Below are 20,548 nucleotides of genomic sequence, written 5' to 3'. Positions count from 1 at the left end.
GACACGTGCCCCAGCGCAACGCCACTGCCAGAGGATGACAACTTCCTGTCGGGACTTCCTGTCGGGGCTTGCTGGGCCAGGGAGGAAGAGGAGGGGATTGATGTCGAGGAAGAGGATGCAGATGTGGTGGTGGAGGAGGAGTATGATGATGATGAGGATGATAATGATCCTAACCACAACAATAAGGATGATGACGGGAATGTAGAGCTGGTGATTAGAAAGGGATGGACGAGTGCATCCAGGGGATGGAGAGAAGCGCAGAGTGATGTGCCGACACTGACAGCCCAGACAGACGGGAGAGAAGCGCAGAGAGATGCGCCAACACTGACTGCCCGGACTGACGGGAGAGTTGTGGAATGTCAGCAACAGGCACTGCAATACTGGCAGCAGCAAGTATATCATCATCTGCAGCAGCAGGGGCAACAACAACAACAACAACAACAACAACAACAACAACAACAACAACAACAACAACAGCACCAGCAGCAGCAGCAGACCCATCATCACCTGTTGCAAAAACATCAGCAAGCCCAATATCCACCCCAGCTGCAACAGGGGTATTTGCTGCAACAACAACAACAACAACAACAACAACAACAACAACAACAACAACAACAACAACAACAACAACAACAACAACAATAACAGCAGCAGCAACAACAACAACAACAACAACAACAACAACAACAACAACAACAACAACAACAACAACAACAACAACAGCACAGTATGTTACAGCAACAGCCAGATCTCCGTCCCCATCTCCAGGAGAGAGAGCTGCAGCTGAGGCAGGAGCGCCACACTCTCCTGCAGGTGCGTCACCAGCAGCAGCTCCAGTTTCATCTCCATCAACAGCAGCAACAGCTGCAGCATCTCCTGCATCCTCCACAGCAGCAGCATCCTCACCTTCTGGATCGCCAAGGGCAACAACAGCAGCAGCAGCATCATCAGTACCACCACCACCATCACCAGCAGCAGCCAGCACAGCCTCAGTTACCACAGCAACGGACACAACTACCAGGGCAACAGAAGAATCCTAATCAGCAGCAGACACCACCAAAGCAGCACCATCAGAGGCCACCAAAACCACCAAAACACAGGCATCCTCACTACCAACAACTAGCAGAACGACAAGGTTCTTCTCCTCAGTTGTGGAAACTACAAAGACAACCGTCTGATCATCAACCACAGACAGAACAACAACAAGAAGAAACACCACGAGCTACTCAGCAGCCTGACCATCAACAACTGGCCCAGGAACAGCAGCGGCATCAGCAGCCATCGGCGCGAGAGCAGCACCCCCCTCGTCAGCATCCATGGAAACAGAAGCCTCATCAGCAGCATCAGCAGGGACTAGATCTGGTACCTGACTTGTATATGATGTGTTTGCTGGGAAGGGTGGCTAGAGGGAGGGGGTGAATGCAATAATGTGTGTATGTAAGCCTTTCTATGTTTTGAACAATGGAATGAATGTTCCATAACATGTGTTATTATATGGTGAGATCAAAGACAAATTTCATGCTTGCATGACAATAAAGTCTATTCTATTCTTTTCTGTTCTGTTCTGTTCTATTCTATTCTATTCTATTCTATTCTATTCTATTCTATTCTGTTCTATTCTGTTCTGTTCTGTTCTATTCTATTCTATTCTATTCTGTTCTATTCTATTCTATTCTATTCTATTCTATTCTATTCTATTCTGTTCTGTTCTGTTCTGTTCTGTTCTGTTCTATTCTATTCTATTCTATTCTGTTCTGTTCTGTTCTGTTCTGTTCTGTTCTGTTCTGTTCTATTCTATTCTATTCTATTCTGTTCTGTTCTGTTCTATTCTGTTCTATTCTATATACTGTACCACCTTCTCCTCATCATGCACAGCAGCAGCATCAGCAGCCTACGAAGAGCAGGCCTCCCAGGGACAAAGAGGCACGGCAGAACCAACAGATACAAGTATGTAACACACCTGAGAGAGGGTGAGAGAGAGAGAGAGAGAGAGAGAGAGAGAGAGAGAGAGAGAGAGAGAGAGAGAGAGAGAGAGAGAGAGAGAGAGGTACACATTCATGATCACAAACATGGATAAAGAAACAGATGAATGTGGATGAATGAATGAATTAAGGAATGAATGAATGAAAGAAGTTCAATATATGAAATGAATCTGTCTGTATGTCCTGAGTTTGTTGCACCACTTACCTATTGTTGGTGATGAAAGCATTTTTTTTGTCCATTATGTTTATTACTGTAAGACAAGACATGTTGACAATGGTTTTATTCTTGATAAGGGTATAGCAACTCCCAGAATCACGCCCTGCAATTAAATAAGGCTTGTGAAATATAAAATAACAGAATAACACTTTTGAATATCTTGTGAAATGACAAACAAAGGAATGTTCTGGTCAAAGATTACAGCTGATGATAAGAGCAGTGATAAGGGAAAGTACAATGACAATGGAAGACACTACAAATAGTGACGATTGTGACACTAACACTGCGTTTCTTTCTGTTTTCTTTAAGTTTATTTTTGTCCTCATTAGTTAGTTACATTGGAAAGACAACTGTTAAATGTCATTTATTACATTTCTTTAGTATGACAGAAGGCAGACACATAGCTTGACTGCTTCATTTATCATAGGTCCATTGTAAGGTAATGTAACTATGAGGTAGACCTAATGTAAGGCATTGTACTGTTAGCCTCATAATGCACGCCGTACCTCCAGTAGCACCCTGTAATAGTTATTGAAAGGTTAACTACCATAGTACTACACTACTATAACATAACACGGGGCCTTAAGTAATGCACTATGTCTTGGTCATTGTCATTCTTCTAACAGCAAATGTATAATGCTGTGTCTTAACGGGTTAAGTAGCCTAATGCAAGATAATTGTATCATCTCTGTTATGACAGCAGGCCGCGTGTGAGCAGGCCGTCTTCCTGCCTCCCCCGCACGGCATCCTGGGAGTCTGTGGCACCCAATCAGACAGCGCCATCAGCGGGCAGGAAGTGGTGACGGGCCAGCGTCTGTTCTACGGGGCGCGCGTGGGCAGCGAGACACGCAACGTGGAGTTCAAGAGGGGAGGAGGTCAGAAACACACACACACACACACACACACACACACACACACACACACACACACACACACACACACACACACACACACACACACACACACACACACACACACACACACACACACACACACGCCGTCTCTGTGCCTCTGGAAATACGCTCATTTTACACTTCCTTGGGGTGAAATGATTGGGTTTTACCTTTCTCCTGTACTTCCAGTTGTTCTCTTAGTCCAGGGGTGTCAAACTCAAATCGAAATTTGGAACAAAGCCGTGGGCCGAACTTAATATTTATTTTTAAAAATGGACTAAAATTGTGCATGCATGCACTTAATACTCAGTCATTTTCACACTCTTTCCCCATCATATAAGGTAGATCAAATGTGCCTGCACATATTGTGCAGTTTGAGCAGTTTCATTGACCTGGGCCCACTCATTCCAGACATGATGCTACGTCCAGTTCCAGGCTAGAAACTGTCATTGAATCCTATGGGACCAGCTAGCCGCTACCTGGACCCAGGGCTGGACTGGCCATCTGGCATAGCTGGCATTTCCCGGTGGAAAATAGGGGCCCTTGAGGGTGCGGGGCCCACCAGCGATTCAGTTCTGCGCTGCTAATTATGAGGGGCCCCTTTAAGCAAAAAGTGCCCAGGCCCTGTTTCTACCCCAGTCCAGCCCTGTCTGGACCCATAAGATTAAATGAAAATGGCTACAGGCCCTACCATGGCTGATATGGTAGGGCACACGTTTACCACTCGGCCGACCTGGGTTCGATTCCCGGTCCCGGTCCTTTGCCGGCCCTTCCCCATCTCTCTCTCCCAGCTCACTTCCTGTCTCTCCTTCACTATCCTGTCTCACAAAAACCAATAAAGGCTGAAAAGCCCCCAAAAAATACTTTAAAAAAATGAAAATGGCTACAAGTTTGGAGGTAAGATTTCCGTTGCCAGACATAGAAAATGGCTAGAAGTAGGAGAAAAGTAAAACACATCTATTTAACTTCAGGGGATGTGTAAAAGGAGCTTATTTGCAGACATGGTACAGTATCACTTCAATATCTCATGTTTGTTCATTCATTTATTCATTCATTCATTCATTCATTCATTCATTCATTCATTCATTCACTCACTCACTCACTCACTCATTCAGGTACTGATTCCACGTAGCCTGCTTTTAAAAAAAATCTCCTGCTTAGATGGAAAGTGCTATGCTAACTAGCATAAAACATTAGTAAACCTTCCTCCCAAAGTCTCATACAATATGTGTCGTAACGCTGAGCTAACAGTCAGGTCCGTTTAGCTCAGCGGTACCATGCTGTGCCTCCCACTGGGGTGTTGACTGGAAGGTGGCGGATGGTTAAAATTGTGGTGACGTGTTATTATTTATATTTTTATATATTATTATATATATTTATTATATATATATATATATATATATATTTAAGGGCTTTATGCCTTTATTTGACAGGACAGTCGAAGATGGTGACAGCAAGCGAATGGGACAGAGAGACAGGGAAAGATCGGGAAATGACACAGGCCGGACTTGAACCAGGGTCCCTGTGGGTGGGCATGCAAGCCCAAATGTGGGGGGCTTAGTGCACTGCGCCACAGCGCCCCCTATTATTATTATGTTATTATTATTATTATTATTATTATTATTATTACTATTATTATTATTATTATTATTATTGTTATTATTGTTGCAGGTGTTGCGCCTGGCACTGCAGCCCCCCCCGGCCCATGCACTGCTGTCTCTCTATCAGACGGACCAGGGGGAGATCTTCCTCCGCCGCGACGGGAGCGTGGAGGGACCCCTCACAGCCAACGCCATCCAGGAGTGGGCACGGCAGGTGTGTGTGTGTGTGTGTGTGTGTGTGTGTGTGTGTGTGTGTGTGTGTGTGTGTGTGTGTGTGTGTGTGTGTGTGTGTGTGTGTGTGTGTGTGTGTGTGTGTGTGTGTGTGTGCCTGCGTGCCTGCATGTGTGCGTACCTGCATGCCTACATGTGTGCGTGTCTGCCTCTTTCAAGATATTTATTCACAAGATTGCAAGATGTTTAACTGTCACATTCAAATACATACATTTCATTCGTGAGCAACAAAAAGTTTTGTGCTAAAAGAAAAAAGCCCCCAAAAGAAAGGCAGGCAAAAAAAGGAAATGTGAAGAAGAATCCTGCGCCATGTCCCTAGTCAATTGCATCTCGTGTCAATTAGCATCTGTATGGCCTGCGGGGATACGGGCATACTCCTGTATGTGCGGCCAGATGGTAGGGCGAAGAGTTTTAATTATTAATTTGTTTTGCCTATGTATCTTCATTTTCATACTTGTCTCTTGCAAATTTCAGCTGATCAATCATCTCTCTTTGCAAGCCTATGGTATCTTTGAAGTCTTCTTTGGTGTAACTCTTTTCCATGGCAAGGGCCAGACCTTTGTGGAAGTTTTTCTTCTCAGGATCCCCTGCCAGAGCCATTTTGAAGCACTCTATGGCACGTCTCTTATGGCTGTTCTCAAACTTCATCAGGGTCCAGCCTTTTTGTGCACTTAGCACTGGGTGCACCTGGGAACCCTTTGGGGTCTGGAACTCCTGCTGAAGTCTAGCCACTTCTTCCAGGCAAGCTCGACTCTGCTCCAGCTCTCCTTTATGGTAATAGACCCAGGCCATGTTTGCCTGATTTATCAGCAGGGAGCAGTCTCCATGGTATGTTGTCTCTGTCTTGATATACTTTTGTCCTTTGATTAAGACTTCCAGGGCTTCATCTTCCAAGCCCTGGGCATGAAGGACATACCCAAGGGCATTATATACATGACGCATCCAGCTGCATCCACACCTCAGACGATCCTCAAGGTTCAGTTGAAGCTTCTTCAGTGTAGATGGATTGCTGCAGTCTAACTTCCAGTTGAAATGACACTCCATGCTGTTCAATTCACGTTGCAAGTCATCGTCACTATGGGAAATGGAAGAACAATTTAACATAAATGAAATGAAATTTTGAACAAGTACAAGTTTAAAGATCCACCGTGCAAGATTTCCCTAGAGCTGCCGAACTGAGCACCGAGTTTAGGTGGGAGAGGGTGATTTTTAATTTTTATCCACGTTGAATAACAGGAGAAAACAATATCCACATTTGAAAATATCCTGCTACATGGAAACAGCACCCAAAGGTGTATTGTGTGAGATTTCCTTCCTGCTTTTCAAACTGGCTAAGGCCAAAAAGTAATATGTTTGTCAAGCGTATCAATCAGAATCATTACAGTATTATAAAATATTTTCTGATCAGGTAACGTAGTTCAAGATGGCGCTTTGACTGGTAAAACAGTTATTGATATTGAACACCTACAAATTAAGCTGGTTTTACCCAGTTCAGACAGAGGGTGGAGCTACTGAAATGAACACCAATTCCAGATGGGAGAGGGTGACATTTTTTGAAGTTTTAAATGTTCTGCCATTTTCCAATAGCTAATGTTTGACCATGATGTGTAATTTGCCTGTCATCGTTCACCGCCTCCCTCATCTCTCCCCTGTTCACTGATCGGTTGGCTGGAATGCCCATAATGTCAGATACAGGTGAAACGAGAACTCAGTAAACCTCCAGGATACCTACAAATGGACCTGGGAACTGGACCTCCAAAGCTGAATTTGATTTTAGGATGGCTTTTTAAATCCCAAGTTCATCTTCAAACTTCCAAAACAAATCTCCACACAGTAAAATATCTGGTTTACTCATAATAAGTCATCCCCGGAAATTATGCATTTGAGTCTTTCAGTTTGTAGGTGGTGACATTTAACTAACTATTAGTTTTAACGTGAGTTGACCTTCCAAAAAACTAACAAAAATCTGAACCACAACTGAATCATTTTCAAACACTGGCAATTGTCCTGCGTTCAGTATTACACGTCCTTCCATAAATATCATGTACTTATGTATGAAGATTGACTTACGCCATGGTGATGAGACTCTTTTGTCCTGTTGACTCTTTCCAGCTCTTGTAGGTATTCTACTGAACTGCATGTCAGATGTAGGCTATATATACTGTATGCTACCACACCCACACCTTTAAAAAAATAAAGGTAGAATGCTGGTGCTGGTAGAATGAAAGACATACGCACATACCCACATTTGTGTGTGTGTCTGTGTGTGTGTGTGTGTGTGTGTGTGTGTGTGTGTGTGTGTGTGTGTGTGTGTGTGTGTGTGTGTGTGTGTGTGTGTGTGTGTGTGTGTGTGTGAGTGTGGGTGGGTGGGTGCATGCAGTTTACATGCAGTTTGCAGTTATCAGTTTAGAGAGACATACCAGGGAACTCCCATTGTCATTTTATCACAGCAATTTTATCTCAACAATTCAAAAAATGCATTTGTACCTCACTCTTGAAAGGAGGCAGCCCAACTGGGTGTGAGACGGTACCTTGCCATGTCCTCAGTCATGGAGGAGGATGGGGCACCAGTGCCACACCTTTTAAAGTAAATGCTAATTATATCCCCGAAACGCGGAGCGTCGGGGATGTAATGGTTTTGCGTGCGCCGCTGCCGCATCCGCCGCCGCGTCCTCCGCCGCCGCGTCCTCCGCCGCCGCGTCCGCCGCCGCCGCGTCCGCCGCCGCCGCGTCCGCCGCCGCCGCGTAAGGCCTTTCGTGTTAACGCGATAACTTTGAAACAGATGTTTGGAGCTGTCCCAGATTTTTTGGGTGAATGCTCTAGGGCAGGTTCATGAACTGATTCGAGTTTGGAGGTCAACACTTTCAAGATGGCCGAATTCAAGATGGCCGAATTTTTGTTTGGCCCATAACTTCTGACCGGGTGGATGGATTTGTCCCAGATTTGGTGTGTGAATGCTCTAGGGTAGGTTCATGCACTGATTCGAGTTTGAAGGTCAACACTTTCAAGATGGCTGAATTCAAGATGGCTGAATATTTGTTTGGCCCATAACTTCTGACCAGTTGGATGGATTTGTCCCAGATTTGGTGTGTCAATGCTCTAGGGTAGGTTCATGAACTGATTCGAGTGTGGAGGTCAACACTCTCAAAATGGCGGAATTTTCATTTGGCCCATAACTTCTGACTGGGTGGATTGATTTGCCCGGTAACACCTTATTTTAATGGTTCACCATTTCAGTGAATCTACCACAGTACAGTGTAATAACCAGTGTAACAATATGCAATGCCATGTAATACCACTTACACACAAATACATGATGTACAAATTGGTACATGGTGTTACTCTGGTATTACATGGTATTAAATATTGTTACCCTGGTTATTACACTGTACCTAATGTGGTTGATCCACTGTAATAGTGAACCATTAAAACAGTGTTACCATTTGCCCCATCTTTTGCTTCATTTTCACAATAGCCGTTTGGTTTTAAGCCTATGCATGTCATTGATCTATGTAAAGATATTACATTCTTTTATGTTTTGTATTTATCATATACGTTTATGGAAAGGTGGACGGGAGTGGTAGGAATGATGGGGGACTCTAAGCGTCGCGTTTCTGGGATATACCTTAAGCAGTCGAAGGCGACTGCACAGGCCTAGTTGTAACTTGGCATGAAATGAAGACCAGAATCTAAGGTACTCACGGCTAGCGTGTATGACACACACACACACACACACACACACACACACACACACACACACACACACACACACACACACACACACACACACACACACACACACACACACACACACAGAATGTTTGCATTCTGATGATTGTTGCATGATGATAATAGGTTCTCTCTCACACACAATGGCAGCCAGCCAATCTAGTTCCTCCTGTCCTTTCCTGGCCACTGGTTTCTGGCTTCTGGCTTCTTGCCTCTTGCCATGCTCGATGGAGTAGACAATGTGTTGTCAAGCAGTGCAGAGGGGCTTTGTGAGGGGCTTTCCACCCATTCAACACCCCAATTGCAAATGAAAGAATGATTCTGAATAATATTTTTTATTTATAAAAACTGAAGGCTGCAGTAAGGGACAGGAGGAGCTGATTTGCAGACGTTACCTCGGCCTTCATTATATTAAAAAAAGGCGTACCGCTGCCAGTGACCTTAGCACTGATGCCAGCCACTGAAGATGTCTGACGAGAAGGTTTGCCTAAGGGCAGAGTTTTAGGTGCCTTCAAAAAGTATTACTGGAAGGCAAAGGTAGATATACACTACATATAACCTTTAGAATTTTTTGCCATATGTTCCTTGCAGCAGTTTCACTGAATCTGTTGATCCCAATCAGCACACCTCATGAGTAATGAGTCAAGTAGCTTTAAACTGCAAATCAGGAGCACCGGTAGGCTGGACACCTGGCAGAACTTTTATTTTCTATAAGCTGCTTTGTCCCCCTCTGTTGTAAAGGGAACCAAAAGCATAGGCCTACTGTGTGCAAATCCATTCCCCAAACTCACATTGTTTTCCCTGTCCTCCAGTCTTGTGTGCCTCTTGCATCGTTGTCAACTTGGCTAAAGACAGTTTTGTAATGGACATTCATTAACATTCAAAATACACACATGATGAATCTGAAAAAATGGGAAAAAGGGGCACAATGAGGTGGCGGAGGACATAGTCACGGAGAGGAGCGTTGAAGACCATCTCCAGCCCCCCGCTGGCACCCTGTCAGACTCAGAGTTGGCCCTCGTCGTCGCCCTGCCAAATCAGGCATCCAGCGAGATGTACTCAGCCCCCATAGCCAAGGCCAACAAGCCCTCCATAGAGATTCACTCAGCAGCCCCCTTAGCCAAGGACAGTGAACACTCCACGGAGATGACTCAGCCTCCCGCTCTAGCCCAGCCAAATGCACCCTCTGTGCTCCCCAGCCAAACGCACCCTCTTCAGGGCTGCTCTTCTCCAAGTATCCCATCATCCCCTCCTCAGCTCCTTGCTGAAGATCTCCTGCCCCAGGACACTGATGATGATGATGATGATGCCGCAGCTGCAGGCTGCTCCGATAGTCCACATGCCAAGAGAAGACTCCTAGATCAAAACCACGCAGCTCGCTCCACCACCACCCTCTACAAGGCCTTCGACAGTGACGCATGCCCCAGCGCACCGCCACTGCCAGAGGATGACAACTTCCTGTCGGGACTTCCTGTCGGGGCTTGCTGGGCCAGGGAGGAAGAGGAGGGGATTGATGTCGAGGAAGAGGATGCAGATGTGGTGGTGGAGGAGGAGTATGATGATGATGAGGATGATAATGATCCTAACCACAACAATAAGGATGATGACGGGAATGTAGAGCTGGTGATTAGAAAGGGATGGACGAGTGCATCCAGGGGATGGAGAGAAGCGCAGAGTGATGTGCCGACACTGACAGCCCAGACAGACGGGAGAGAAGCGCAGAGAGATGCGCCAACACTGACTGCCCGGACTGACGGGAGAGTTGTGGAATGTCAGCAACAGGCACTGCAATACTGGCAGCAGCAAGTATATCATCATCTGCAGCAGCAGGGGCAACAACAACAACAACAACAACAACAACAACAACAACAACAACAACAACAACAACAACAACAACAACAACAACAGCACCACCACCACCAGCCGCAGCAGGACAATCATCACCTGTTGCAAAAACATCAGCAAGCCCAATATCCACCCCAGCTGCAACAGGGGTATTTGCTGCAACAACAACAACAACAACAACAACAACAACAACAACAACAACAACAACAACAACAACAACAACAACAACAACAACAACAACAACAACAACAACAACAACAACAGCAACAGCAGCACAGTATGTTACAGCAACAGCCAGATCTCCGTCCCCATGTCCAGGAGCGAGAGCTGCAGCTGAGGCAGGAGCGCCACACTCTCCTGCAGGTGCGTCACCAGCAGCAGCTCCAGTTTCATCTCCATCAGCAGCAGCAACAGCTGCAGCATCTCCTGCATCCTCCACAGCAGCAGCATCCTCACCTTCTGGGTCGCCAAGGGCAACAACAGCAGCAGCAGCAGCAGCATCAGTACCACCACCACCACCAGCACCAACAGCTTCAGCAGCAGCCTGCACAGCCTCAGTTACCACAGCAACGGACACAACTACCAGGGCAACAGAAGAATCCTAATCAACAACAGACACCACCAAAGCAGCACCATCAGAGGCCACCAAAACCACCAAAACACAGGCATCCTCACTACCAACAACTAGCAGAACGACAAGGTTCTTCTCCTCAGTTGTGGAAACTACAAAGACAACCGTCTGATCATCAACCACAGACAGAACAACAACAAGAAGAAACACCACGAGCCACTCAGCAGCCTGACCATCAACAACTGGCCCAGGAACAGCAGCGGCATCAGCAGCCATCGGCGCGAGAGCAGCATCCCCCTCGTCAGCATCCATGGAAACAGAAGCCTCATCAGCAGCATCAGCAGGGACTGGATCTGGTACCTGACTTGTATATGATGTGTTTGCTGGGAAGGGTGGCTAGAGGGAGGGGGTGAATGCAATAATGTGTGTATGTAAAGGCCAATTTGTACTTATTGTCGCTGACGGTTGCAGAGCCTGTGCAACCGTCTGTGCGCGACCACACCCCCCGCGCAGAGGCTCTGCAACCGTCGTCGCGTGCCTCAAAAAAATCCTGACTACGCGACAGACGGTTGCGAAGGTCGCAGAGAAAAGGCGCTGTGATTGGTCGTCTCGATACTTCCTTCTTCTCGTGGCGGCACAGTTCTCCGGTAGTTTACGAGAGCCAAACTGTCAATATTCTGTGGAATACGAACACTTTCTTTCTAGTCTGTGTAAATAAATGAAGCTACAATGACTGCATTAGTAAGTAGCAAACAAACACTACATCAGTTTAGCACTCGCAGCACAATGCCTGCAGTCTGACTACTGTACTGTAGCCTTGTAGCTATGTAGCCAAATGTAGCTAACGACATGACACCTCGTGCGCAGATCTATAACATCAACAGTGGTTAGCGACCATAAGCAACAGGCGCNGTTGCTGAACTATAATCTGCCCTTAACATTGAGAGTAAATAGAATGGAGGCCAAAATTCTATTTCATTGTTGAAGCCAAGTTGGAGCCAAGGTTGGACCCAAAAAGACCAAAAAATGGCCAAATCCCATTCATTCCTATGAGAGACATAAAACCCTGTATGTCCCTTAAATGCCACTCCAGGGGGATCATTTTTCGCTCAACTAGTAGGTCCCCTTGCTCTCCAACTTACCAGGGTGGTGATTTTTTGTGGTGATGTTTTATTTTAGAGAGATATTAAAAGTTAAATTGACCAATGAGCATCAGAACATGGTTTGATTGACCGTTAGAAGTCTTGTTGTTGTCCAATCAGCACCTGCGTTTGGCGTTGCTAAGGTGGAATGTAAGTTGGAATGTTCCCAAATCTGGCTTCAAAGCGTTGAATGGCAAATAGCGTTGATTTGGCGTCCATTCTATTTACTGTCAATGGCCCCTAAGCCTTTCTATGTTTTGAACAATGGAATGAATGTTCCATAACATGTGTTATGATATGGTGAGATCAAAGACAAATGTCATGCTTGCGTGACAATACATTCTATTCTATTCTATTCTTTTCTGTTCTGTTCTATTCTATTCTATTCTATTCTATTCTATTCTATTCTGTTATTTTCTGTTCTGTTCTGTTCTGTTCTATTCTATTCTATTCTATTCTATTCTATTCTGTTCTGTTCTGTTCTGTTCTATTCTATTCTATTCTATTCTATTCTATTCTATTCTATTCTATTTTATTCTATTCTATTGTATTCTATTCTATTCTATTCTGTTCTGTTCTATTCTGTTCTGTTCTGTTCTGTTCTATTCTATTCTATTCTGTTCTGTTCTGTTCTGTTCTGTTCTGTTCTATTCTATATACTGTACCACCTTCTCCTCATCATGCACAGCAGCAGCATCAGCAGCCTACGAAGAGCAGGCCTCCCAGGGACAAAGAGGCACGGCAGAACCAACAGATACAAGTATGTAACACACCTGAGAGAGGGTGAGAGAGAGAGAGAGAGAGAGAGAGAGAGAGAGAGAGAGAGAGAGAGAGAGAGAGAGAGAGAGAGAGAGAGAGAGAGAGAGAGAGAGAGAGAGAGAGAGGGGTACACATTCATGATCACAAACATGGATAAAGAAACAGATGAATGTGGATGAATGAATGAATTAAGGAATAAATTAATGAAAGAAGTTCAATATATGAAATGAATCTGTCTGTATGTCCTGAGTTTGTTGCACCACTTACCTATTGTTGGAGATTAAAGCATTTTTTTGTCCGTTATGTTTATTACAGTATTTCTCAATTGTTTTTGTACATTACTCGAATCTCTCTCGCAATTTGCAAAATATAATATTCATTCTCAAAACAGAATGGCAAAACACGGTGGATAACCTGCAAAACCGAGTCTCTTGCTCAAAACCCTTATTTGTCTTTCAAAAACCAAGTTTTTGTGTCAATGAACGTATCAGCGCCAGCAGAATGGTTAGTCATTGTGTCATATTGTATGGACAAGCTAGTCAAATCAATTTCTCATGTTGTCAATTGAATAGTACTCTTGAAGATCTTTTCTGAAGCGAAATGTTGTTTAGATTGGATGGGAAATGTTGTAAATTCAGTTTTATATTACATTGATCAGATAAGATTGAGATAGTTTCATGCATTCAGTGACAAAGCTTTTTGAGTGATATGACAAAAGTAATTGATAATGTACGAAATCACTGAGAATTGTACACAGCCATGGCATGGTGGACGAGAGCATTTGCTATATGCCGAAAACAATGAGAAACTGATTTGACCATGTGCACAGGTAACACCAGGAAGTCACAATTGAACAAAGACTTTTGAGAATCATTATTCTGTTGTGAGAAATGTACAAAACCAATTGAGAATGAGAAAAACTGTAAGACAAGACATGTTGACAATGGTTTTATTCTTGATAAGGGTATAGCAACTCCCAGAATCATTTCCTGCAATTAAATAAGGCTTGTGAAATATAAAATAACAGAATAGCACTTTTGAATATCTTGTGAAATGACAAACAAATGAATGTTCTGGTCAAAGATTACAGCTGATGATAAGAGCAGTGATAAGGGAAAGTACAATGACAATGGAAGACACTACAAATAGTGACGATTGTGACACTAACACTGCGTTTCATTCTGTTTTCTTTAAGTTTATTTTTGTCCTCATTAGTAAGTTACTTTTGATAAAGACAACTGTTAAATGTCATTAATTACATTTCTTTAGTATGACAGAAGGCAGACACATAGCTTGACTGCTTCATTTATCATAGGTCCATTGTAAGGTAATGTAACTATGAGGTAGACCTAATGTAAGGCATTGTACTGTTAGCCCCATAATGCACACCGTACCTCCAGTGTCACCCTGTAATAGTTATTGAAAGGTTAACTACCATAGTACTACACTACTATAACATAACACGGGGCCTTAAGTAATGCACTATGTCTTGGTCATTGTCATTCTTCTAACAGCAAATGTATAATGCTGTGTCTTAACGGGTTAAGTAGCCTAATGCAAGATAATTGTATCATCTCTGTTATGACAGCAGGCCGCGTGTGAGCAGGCCGTCTTCCTGCCTCCCCCGCACGGCATCCTGGGAGTCTGTGGCACCCAATCAGACAGCGCCATCAGCGGGCAGGAAGTGGTGACGGGCCAGCGTCTGTTCTACGGGGCGCGCGTGGGCAGCGAGACACGCAACGTGGAGTTCAAGAGGGGAGGAGGTCAGAAACACACACACACACACACACACACACACACACACACACACACACACACACACACACACACACACACACACACACACACACACACACACACACACACGCCGTCTCTGTGCCTCTGGAAATACGCTCATTTTACACTTCCTTGGGGTGAAATGATTGGGTTTTACCTTTCTCCTGTACGTCCAGTTGTTCTCTTAGTCCAGGGGTGTCGAACTCAAATCGAAATTTGGAACAAAGCCGTTGCCCGAACTTAATATTTATTTTTAAAAATGGACTAAAATTGTGCATGCATGCACTTAATACTCAGTCATTTTCACACTCTTTCCCCATCATATAAGGTAGATCAAATGTGCCTGCACATATTGTGCAGTTTCATTGGCCTGGGCCCACTCATTCCAGACATGATGCTACTTCCAGTTCCAGGCTAGAAACTGTCATTGAATCCTATGGGACCAGCTAGCCGCTACTGTACCTGGACCCAGGGCTGGACTGGCCATCTGGCATAGCTGGCATTTCCCGGTGGGCCCTGCACCCTCGTGGGCCCCTATTTTTTTTAAAAAAACATTTCTGAAAATAGGGGCCCTTGAGGGTGCGGGGCCCACCAGCGATTCAGTTCTGCGCTGCTAATTATGAGGGGCCCCTTTAAGCAAAAAGTGCCCAGGCCCTGTTTCTACCCCAGTCCAGCCCTGGGACGTTATCGCCAAATTACGATAGAAAGGGCTACCAATGTTAGCTAATATTGCTCATTACCTCATCTACACAGTTGCCGCTATCCAAAAATATACATGAAGAGTTCAGATGCAAAACCCTCTAAGTGCCTTTTCAGAAAATAATCTTAATTCATTTTTAATTAATACAAAGCTATCAAAATTGCATATTTCTAAATTTTATTTATATAATATAACTATTTATATGTATTATCAAGTACATGAATGTACAGTAAACCAGACCAACAACGGGGTTCTCTAAAAATATAGAAGTGCAGGTCTTCAGAAATGGAGTTAAGGGGTTTTGCATCTGAACTCTTCGCATATTACATACATATACATATTATCACGTTTTCAGTGAAGGGATCAGTGAAGTGGGCGGAATTTGGCGACCTTACTATATACTGTATGCTACCACTGCAGCGTCCACATATTTAAAAATAACAATTTGATTAATTATTGGCATTATTTGGCAGAAATGAAACTATTATACCACTAAGGCCTACTCACATACCAACACCCGCATCCACAACATCCAGTGCTTCCTGGTAGTGAGATCTTCTCTTCAATTGCATTGCGTGCAAACCTCATCCTCATTTGCATCCTAAAAATAAACATGGGACAGGCGTCACATTCAATAGCAAGAAAGAAACCTAAAAGCAGTTGTTACTGTAAAAGGCATATGGGCTTGCAAAATAGTGAGACAAGGTGGTGGCTCTTCTTATACAGTAAGAAATGCCAAATGCATACCTTAAATGAAAACAACTTTATACAGTTGTTGAATGATATTCAATTAGTCTAAATGGAAAGGGGGGTCCAAGTGCACCTGCCCTCCCCCACCCCACCTTGTCTATTTTGTATTTTTAAAGGATAACTTCAGCCAATTTACAATGTTTACATGCAGTTGTAATGCTCACACTAAACTGGACTTGTCAGTACCTGAGATTTTTTTTTCTTCAGCCTTTTCAGAGATCCTAGTCATTGTAATGTGGGCAGGTGTTTGTTTACATAAAAAAAAAAAACATCTGGATTTATTCCCAATAACATCCAAAAGGTTATGTAACATCAGCAGACAACTAGCAAGCAGTGATACCTTTTGGGAAAATATTTGGAGTAGCCCCATGTTAAGAACTTTTTTAATGTAAAAAAGCTGCCCCCATTAGAAAAGCTGCAGATCTAGGAAAGGGCTGAGCCGAAAAATGCACTTTTAACCCTTTAATGCATCTGACTGGAACCTGACAAATTATGGGTCAAAACCTTTGAAGTAAACTACAGTATATACAGAGACAAATTGACACATTTTCCCATATATTGACCTGAGGAATGAAATTAAAGTTTTTGACAATTGACAATCACTACGTTTAGGCCTACATGATGTTTTTAATTCCGAATTAATAATTCCGTGACGTTTTCAAAGCAGAATTAAGCTTTATTCAGAATTAAAGTCAGTTAATTCCTAATTAAATATCTCATGTTAGCGTAGCATATACTGTATATCTAAACTTAATTTGGCAATAAAATGGCCTAAATTGTTTTCTTACTTCAGCCTCTGCTCTGTCTCATTCACCACACCTGTACTCTCATTAACCTGCCAGCTACACCACATTCTCTGCTTATCACCCTCTGTATATCAAGCCCTGTTTTTCAGTACCATCAGACCATTTGCAAACCAATACCAGTTACCTGCATATCTTGAAGCGTCTCTGACTCTTGCCTGTGAACCTGGCCCTGCTCGACTACTTCTCTGATCTCCTGCCCCGGTAATCTTGACCTGCCTTCCGTCTTACTTCTATAGCCTACTCCGTACCCAACTCTGGTGACTCGGAACCAGCCCCACCATCTCAGCGAAACGCCACTGAGGTAGGAAGCACCCGCATTCACTCCCTTTTCCCCCAATCCTTAAATAAACGTGCAAACGTGACACTTGTGATCCTTGTTGTGCTTGTTTTGACATTTCATTCTGTCAAGATTTATTGTGTTTTGGTGAGCTACTTTTTCACCAATTACTCTTCATGTATCACCTGCAAAACGGCAAGGCTTATGCTCGGATTTTATTTATTGTTTTTACAGCAGTTTTGAACAGAACGACAGCATATCTGAATATGTGGATCATGTTTTTAAGCTAGAGCAGTGGTATATATATATATGAAGAGTTCAAATGCAAACCCCCCTAACTCCATTTCTGAAGACCTGCACTTCTATATTTTTAGAGAACACTGTTGTTGGTTTGGTTTACTTTCATGTATTTGATAATACATATACTGTAAATAGTTATATTACATAAATAAAATGGAAAATATGAAATGTTGATAGTTTTGTATTAAATAAAAATTAATTAAGATTATTTTCTGAAAAGGCACTTAGGGGGTTTTGCATCTGAACTCTTCATATATGGCTATAGTTCACTTTTACTTAATAAAACCAAGGAGCTAATTCTTAATTATACTGGTGTCCCTTCACCACTTTTAATTTCTGATCAAAATGTTCAAACTGTTAGCTGTTTTAAGTATCTAGGCACATGTGTTGACTGCAAGCTTAACTTCACAGATGATGTTGCAATATGCAAAAAGGCCAATCAACGGTTGTTTTTAATCAGGAAACTGAGAGGCTTTGGAGTAAGCTGCAACATTTTGGAGAGGACATATGTAAGCCTAGAGAGTGTCCTTACCTACAACATTTCTGTTTGGTATGGCAGGCCACCTCACCCTGCTGAACAAGAACATGCTGTCCAGAGTGGTGAAAATGGCAGGAAAGATCATAGGAAGACCCCAAAAACCACTGGACAGTCTACCGGTATACAGGACTGCAGTTGACAGGAAAACTATGGACATTTTAGATGATTCTACCCATCCTCTTCACTCTGAATTTCAAGGTATGTGTGTTTTGTCTATTTGTGTCTATAGGTTTTTTACCCTGTGAGACCAAAGGCAATTTTCATGGGTGCATGATAATAAAGAATAATCTAATCTAATCTAATCTAATCTAAAATTTACAGCATGTAATTGATTATTGTGTTGGATATTAAAGGAGAATTTCGGCCAGTTTTGGATTCATATCCCATCTTGGGTGGACCAAGGGAAAAGGATGAAAGGGAAAACCGTGAGAAATTTTCATGCGTGCTGCGCAAAGTTGTTCAATTGCGGTGTTTTCGGTTAAAGCCTGGCCCGTCGGGCAGACTTTTGACCTGTGTTAAAGCCCTTAGCTTGTATTAAAACACTTTTGAACGCTTTGGCCGTGGTGTGTGTGTCATTACAAGTAAATCTGGTGGTTTACAGTACCATTAGCTGGCACAGGAACGATACAATCAGAGTTTTGAAAAGCGCAGTTTTGTGACGTCACGTTGTCACATGACTCAGCCAGCCACACAACCAGCCAACCAACGTGACGTCACAAAACTGCGCTTCACTAGTGAGAAATCAATCTGCGAGAAAACAACAACACAGGACATGGAAATGTGTGAATTAGGTTCCTTTGGCTCGTCTTTGGTGGACAAAAATGAAATGGATTACTATGAAGTATCACTTCGGCGAACCATTTTGCGGACGTAGGTGTACGGCGGAAGCTGAGAGAGGTAGGTGCGCCACTTTTCAAAACTCAGATTGTATCGTTCCTGTGCCAGCTAGCAACCAGATTTACTTGTAATGACACACACACCACGGCCAAAGCATTCAAAAGTGTTTTGATACAAGCTAAGGGCTTTAAAACAGGTCAAAAGTCTGCCTGACGGGCCAGGCTTTAACCGAAAACGCCGCAATTGAACAACTTTGCGCAGCACGCATAAAAAATTCTTGCGGTTTTCCCTTGCATCCTTTCCCCTTGGTCCACCCAAGATGGGATATGCATCCAAACTGGCCGAAATTCTCCTTTAAGCCAAAATAATGACCCTCTTAATTTTCAACCCTTTAATATCCTAGCCTGGAATGTGGAAAATCATAAAAATGACACGATGGGGGATAACTTTTGAAGTAAACCACACACAGGGAAAGCATTAGCACATTTTCCCATACAAAACAGGCCCAAGGAATGCAAGTAAGTGCATTTTAAGTTGCAGTTCTGCAGTTTTCGATGAAGTTTTATTGTGTGCCTCTTCTAATGTATCATTTACCGTAACCGTTATTAGGGCAAGCGACTATATTTTATCACTTCCGATTAATTGCACATCACAAATGTCCCCCCTAGGGTGTACAACCAAGTGGGAATATGATATCAATCAGGGGAAATCATGCTTTCACAGGTAGTGACATGACATTTGACCAAACAACATTGGCCTGGAGCCTGTCAAACTTTTTTTTCACTCGGGAGCTGAGATTTGTGTTCCCTAAGGGGATAAAGTATGAATTTGATTATCATATTGGGTCTTAGGTTGAGACAGTATTTTACTTTTATTTTTAACTCTATGCAGCATTAAGTGGAATTGCTGGCATCAAAGATTATGACCTATTGTGTATCAATTTCGCCCATTCACGTTTTGCCCTTGTGACATTACTGCATCTTGGTTCTTGTCAGATTTCTTAAAAAATACAAAAAAATCAGGTGTCTTAAAAAAAGCCAGGGAGTGTGCATGAACACGAGAGCTTCTTTGTCAGTTAACTTTCACGTAGGATAGGCCTAAGGCCTATGTTTTATTGTCTTTTCTCTTCTATAACAGAGTCAAATGTAGGCTACACCAACTATGTTTTGTACCCTTAATGGCAAGGGTGACTTTTAAAATTTAAAAAGAAAAAAGGGCATATCCAGGAGTTTTAGCAGGAATGAAGACTACTCATTGAGGTGGTAGAATGTTTGTTCCTGCCATGCAAGACCTCTCAACATAAAAGGATCACTACTCTGAACCTCAGTTTGTTAAGATTACGAAACACACACACACACACACACACACACACACACACACACACACACACACACACACACACACACACACACACACACACACACACACACACACACACAGGCAAGAGGTTCTTTCTTCTGCGCATTTATTTACATCATTTACACATTTACATGATTGTTTCGTGATCATCTAATTTAAATATTTAACCAGTGTCATATAACAAATATTTCATGCAGCAGGCAAGTACGCTAAATACAGTGTATGGACAGTTCTT

At 43.2% G+C, this 20,548-nt stretch overlaps 1 protein-coding gene and 1 long non-coding RNA gene across 3 annotated transcripts; both read left to right on the top strand.

Annotated features, from left to right (window-relative positions):
* The first annotated feature begins 1,033 nt into the window (after nt 1–1,033).
* Nucleotides 1,034–3,065, top strand: LOC134441748 (uncharacterized). Of its 2 annotated transcripts, none has more exons than XR_010033192.1 (3): nt 1,034–1,362; nt 1,879–1,947; nt 2,900–3,065. It is a non-coding gene; the product is annotated as an uncharacterized LOC134441748 (long non-coding RNA). The 2 variants fall into 2 exon arrangements; XR_010033191.1 differs by having other exon boundaries at nt 1,876–1,947.
* Nucleotides 3,066–9,119: 6,054 nt separating this feature from the next.
* On the top strand, nt 9,120–16,623 carry LOC134441727 (putative mediator of RNA polymerase II transcription subunit 26). The gene is made up of 6 exons (XM_063192118.1): nt 9,120–9,134; nt 9,575–10,267; nt 10,637–11,425; nt 12,900–12,971; nt 14,559–14,733; nt 16,607–16,623. Exons 1-6 carry the CDS (start codon nt 9,120–9,122, stop codon nt 16,621–16,623), a joined length of 1,761 nt encoding a protein of 586 aa, XP_063048188.1.
* The last annotated feature ends 3,925 nt before the right edge of the window (nt 16,624–20,548 follow it).

This window comes from Engraulis encrasicolus, chromosome 24 (assembly GCF_034702125.1).
Source record: "Engraulis encrasicolus isolate BLACKSEA-1 chromosome 24, IST_EnEncr_1.0, whole genome shotgun sequence".
Lineage (NCBI taxonomy): Eukaryota > Metazoa > Chordata > Actinopteri > Clupeiformes > Engraulidae > Engraulis > Engraulis encrasicolus.
The sequence above is the reverse complement of the archived record's forward strand: the minus strand, read 5'-3'. Positions and strand labels throughout refer to the sequence as shown.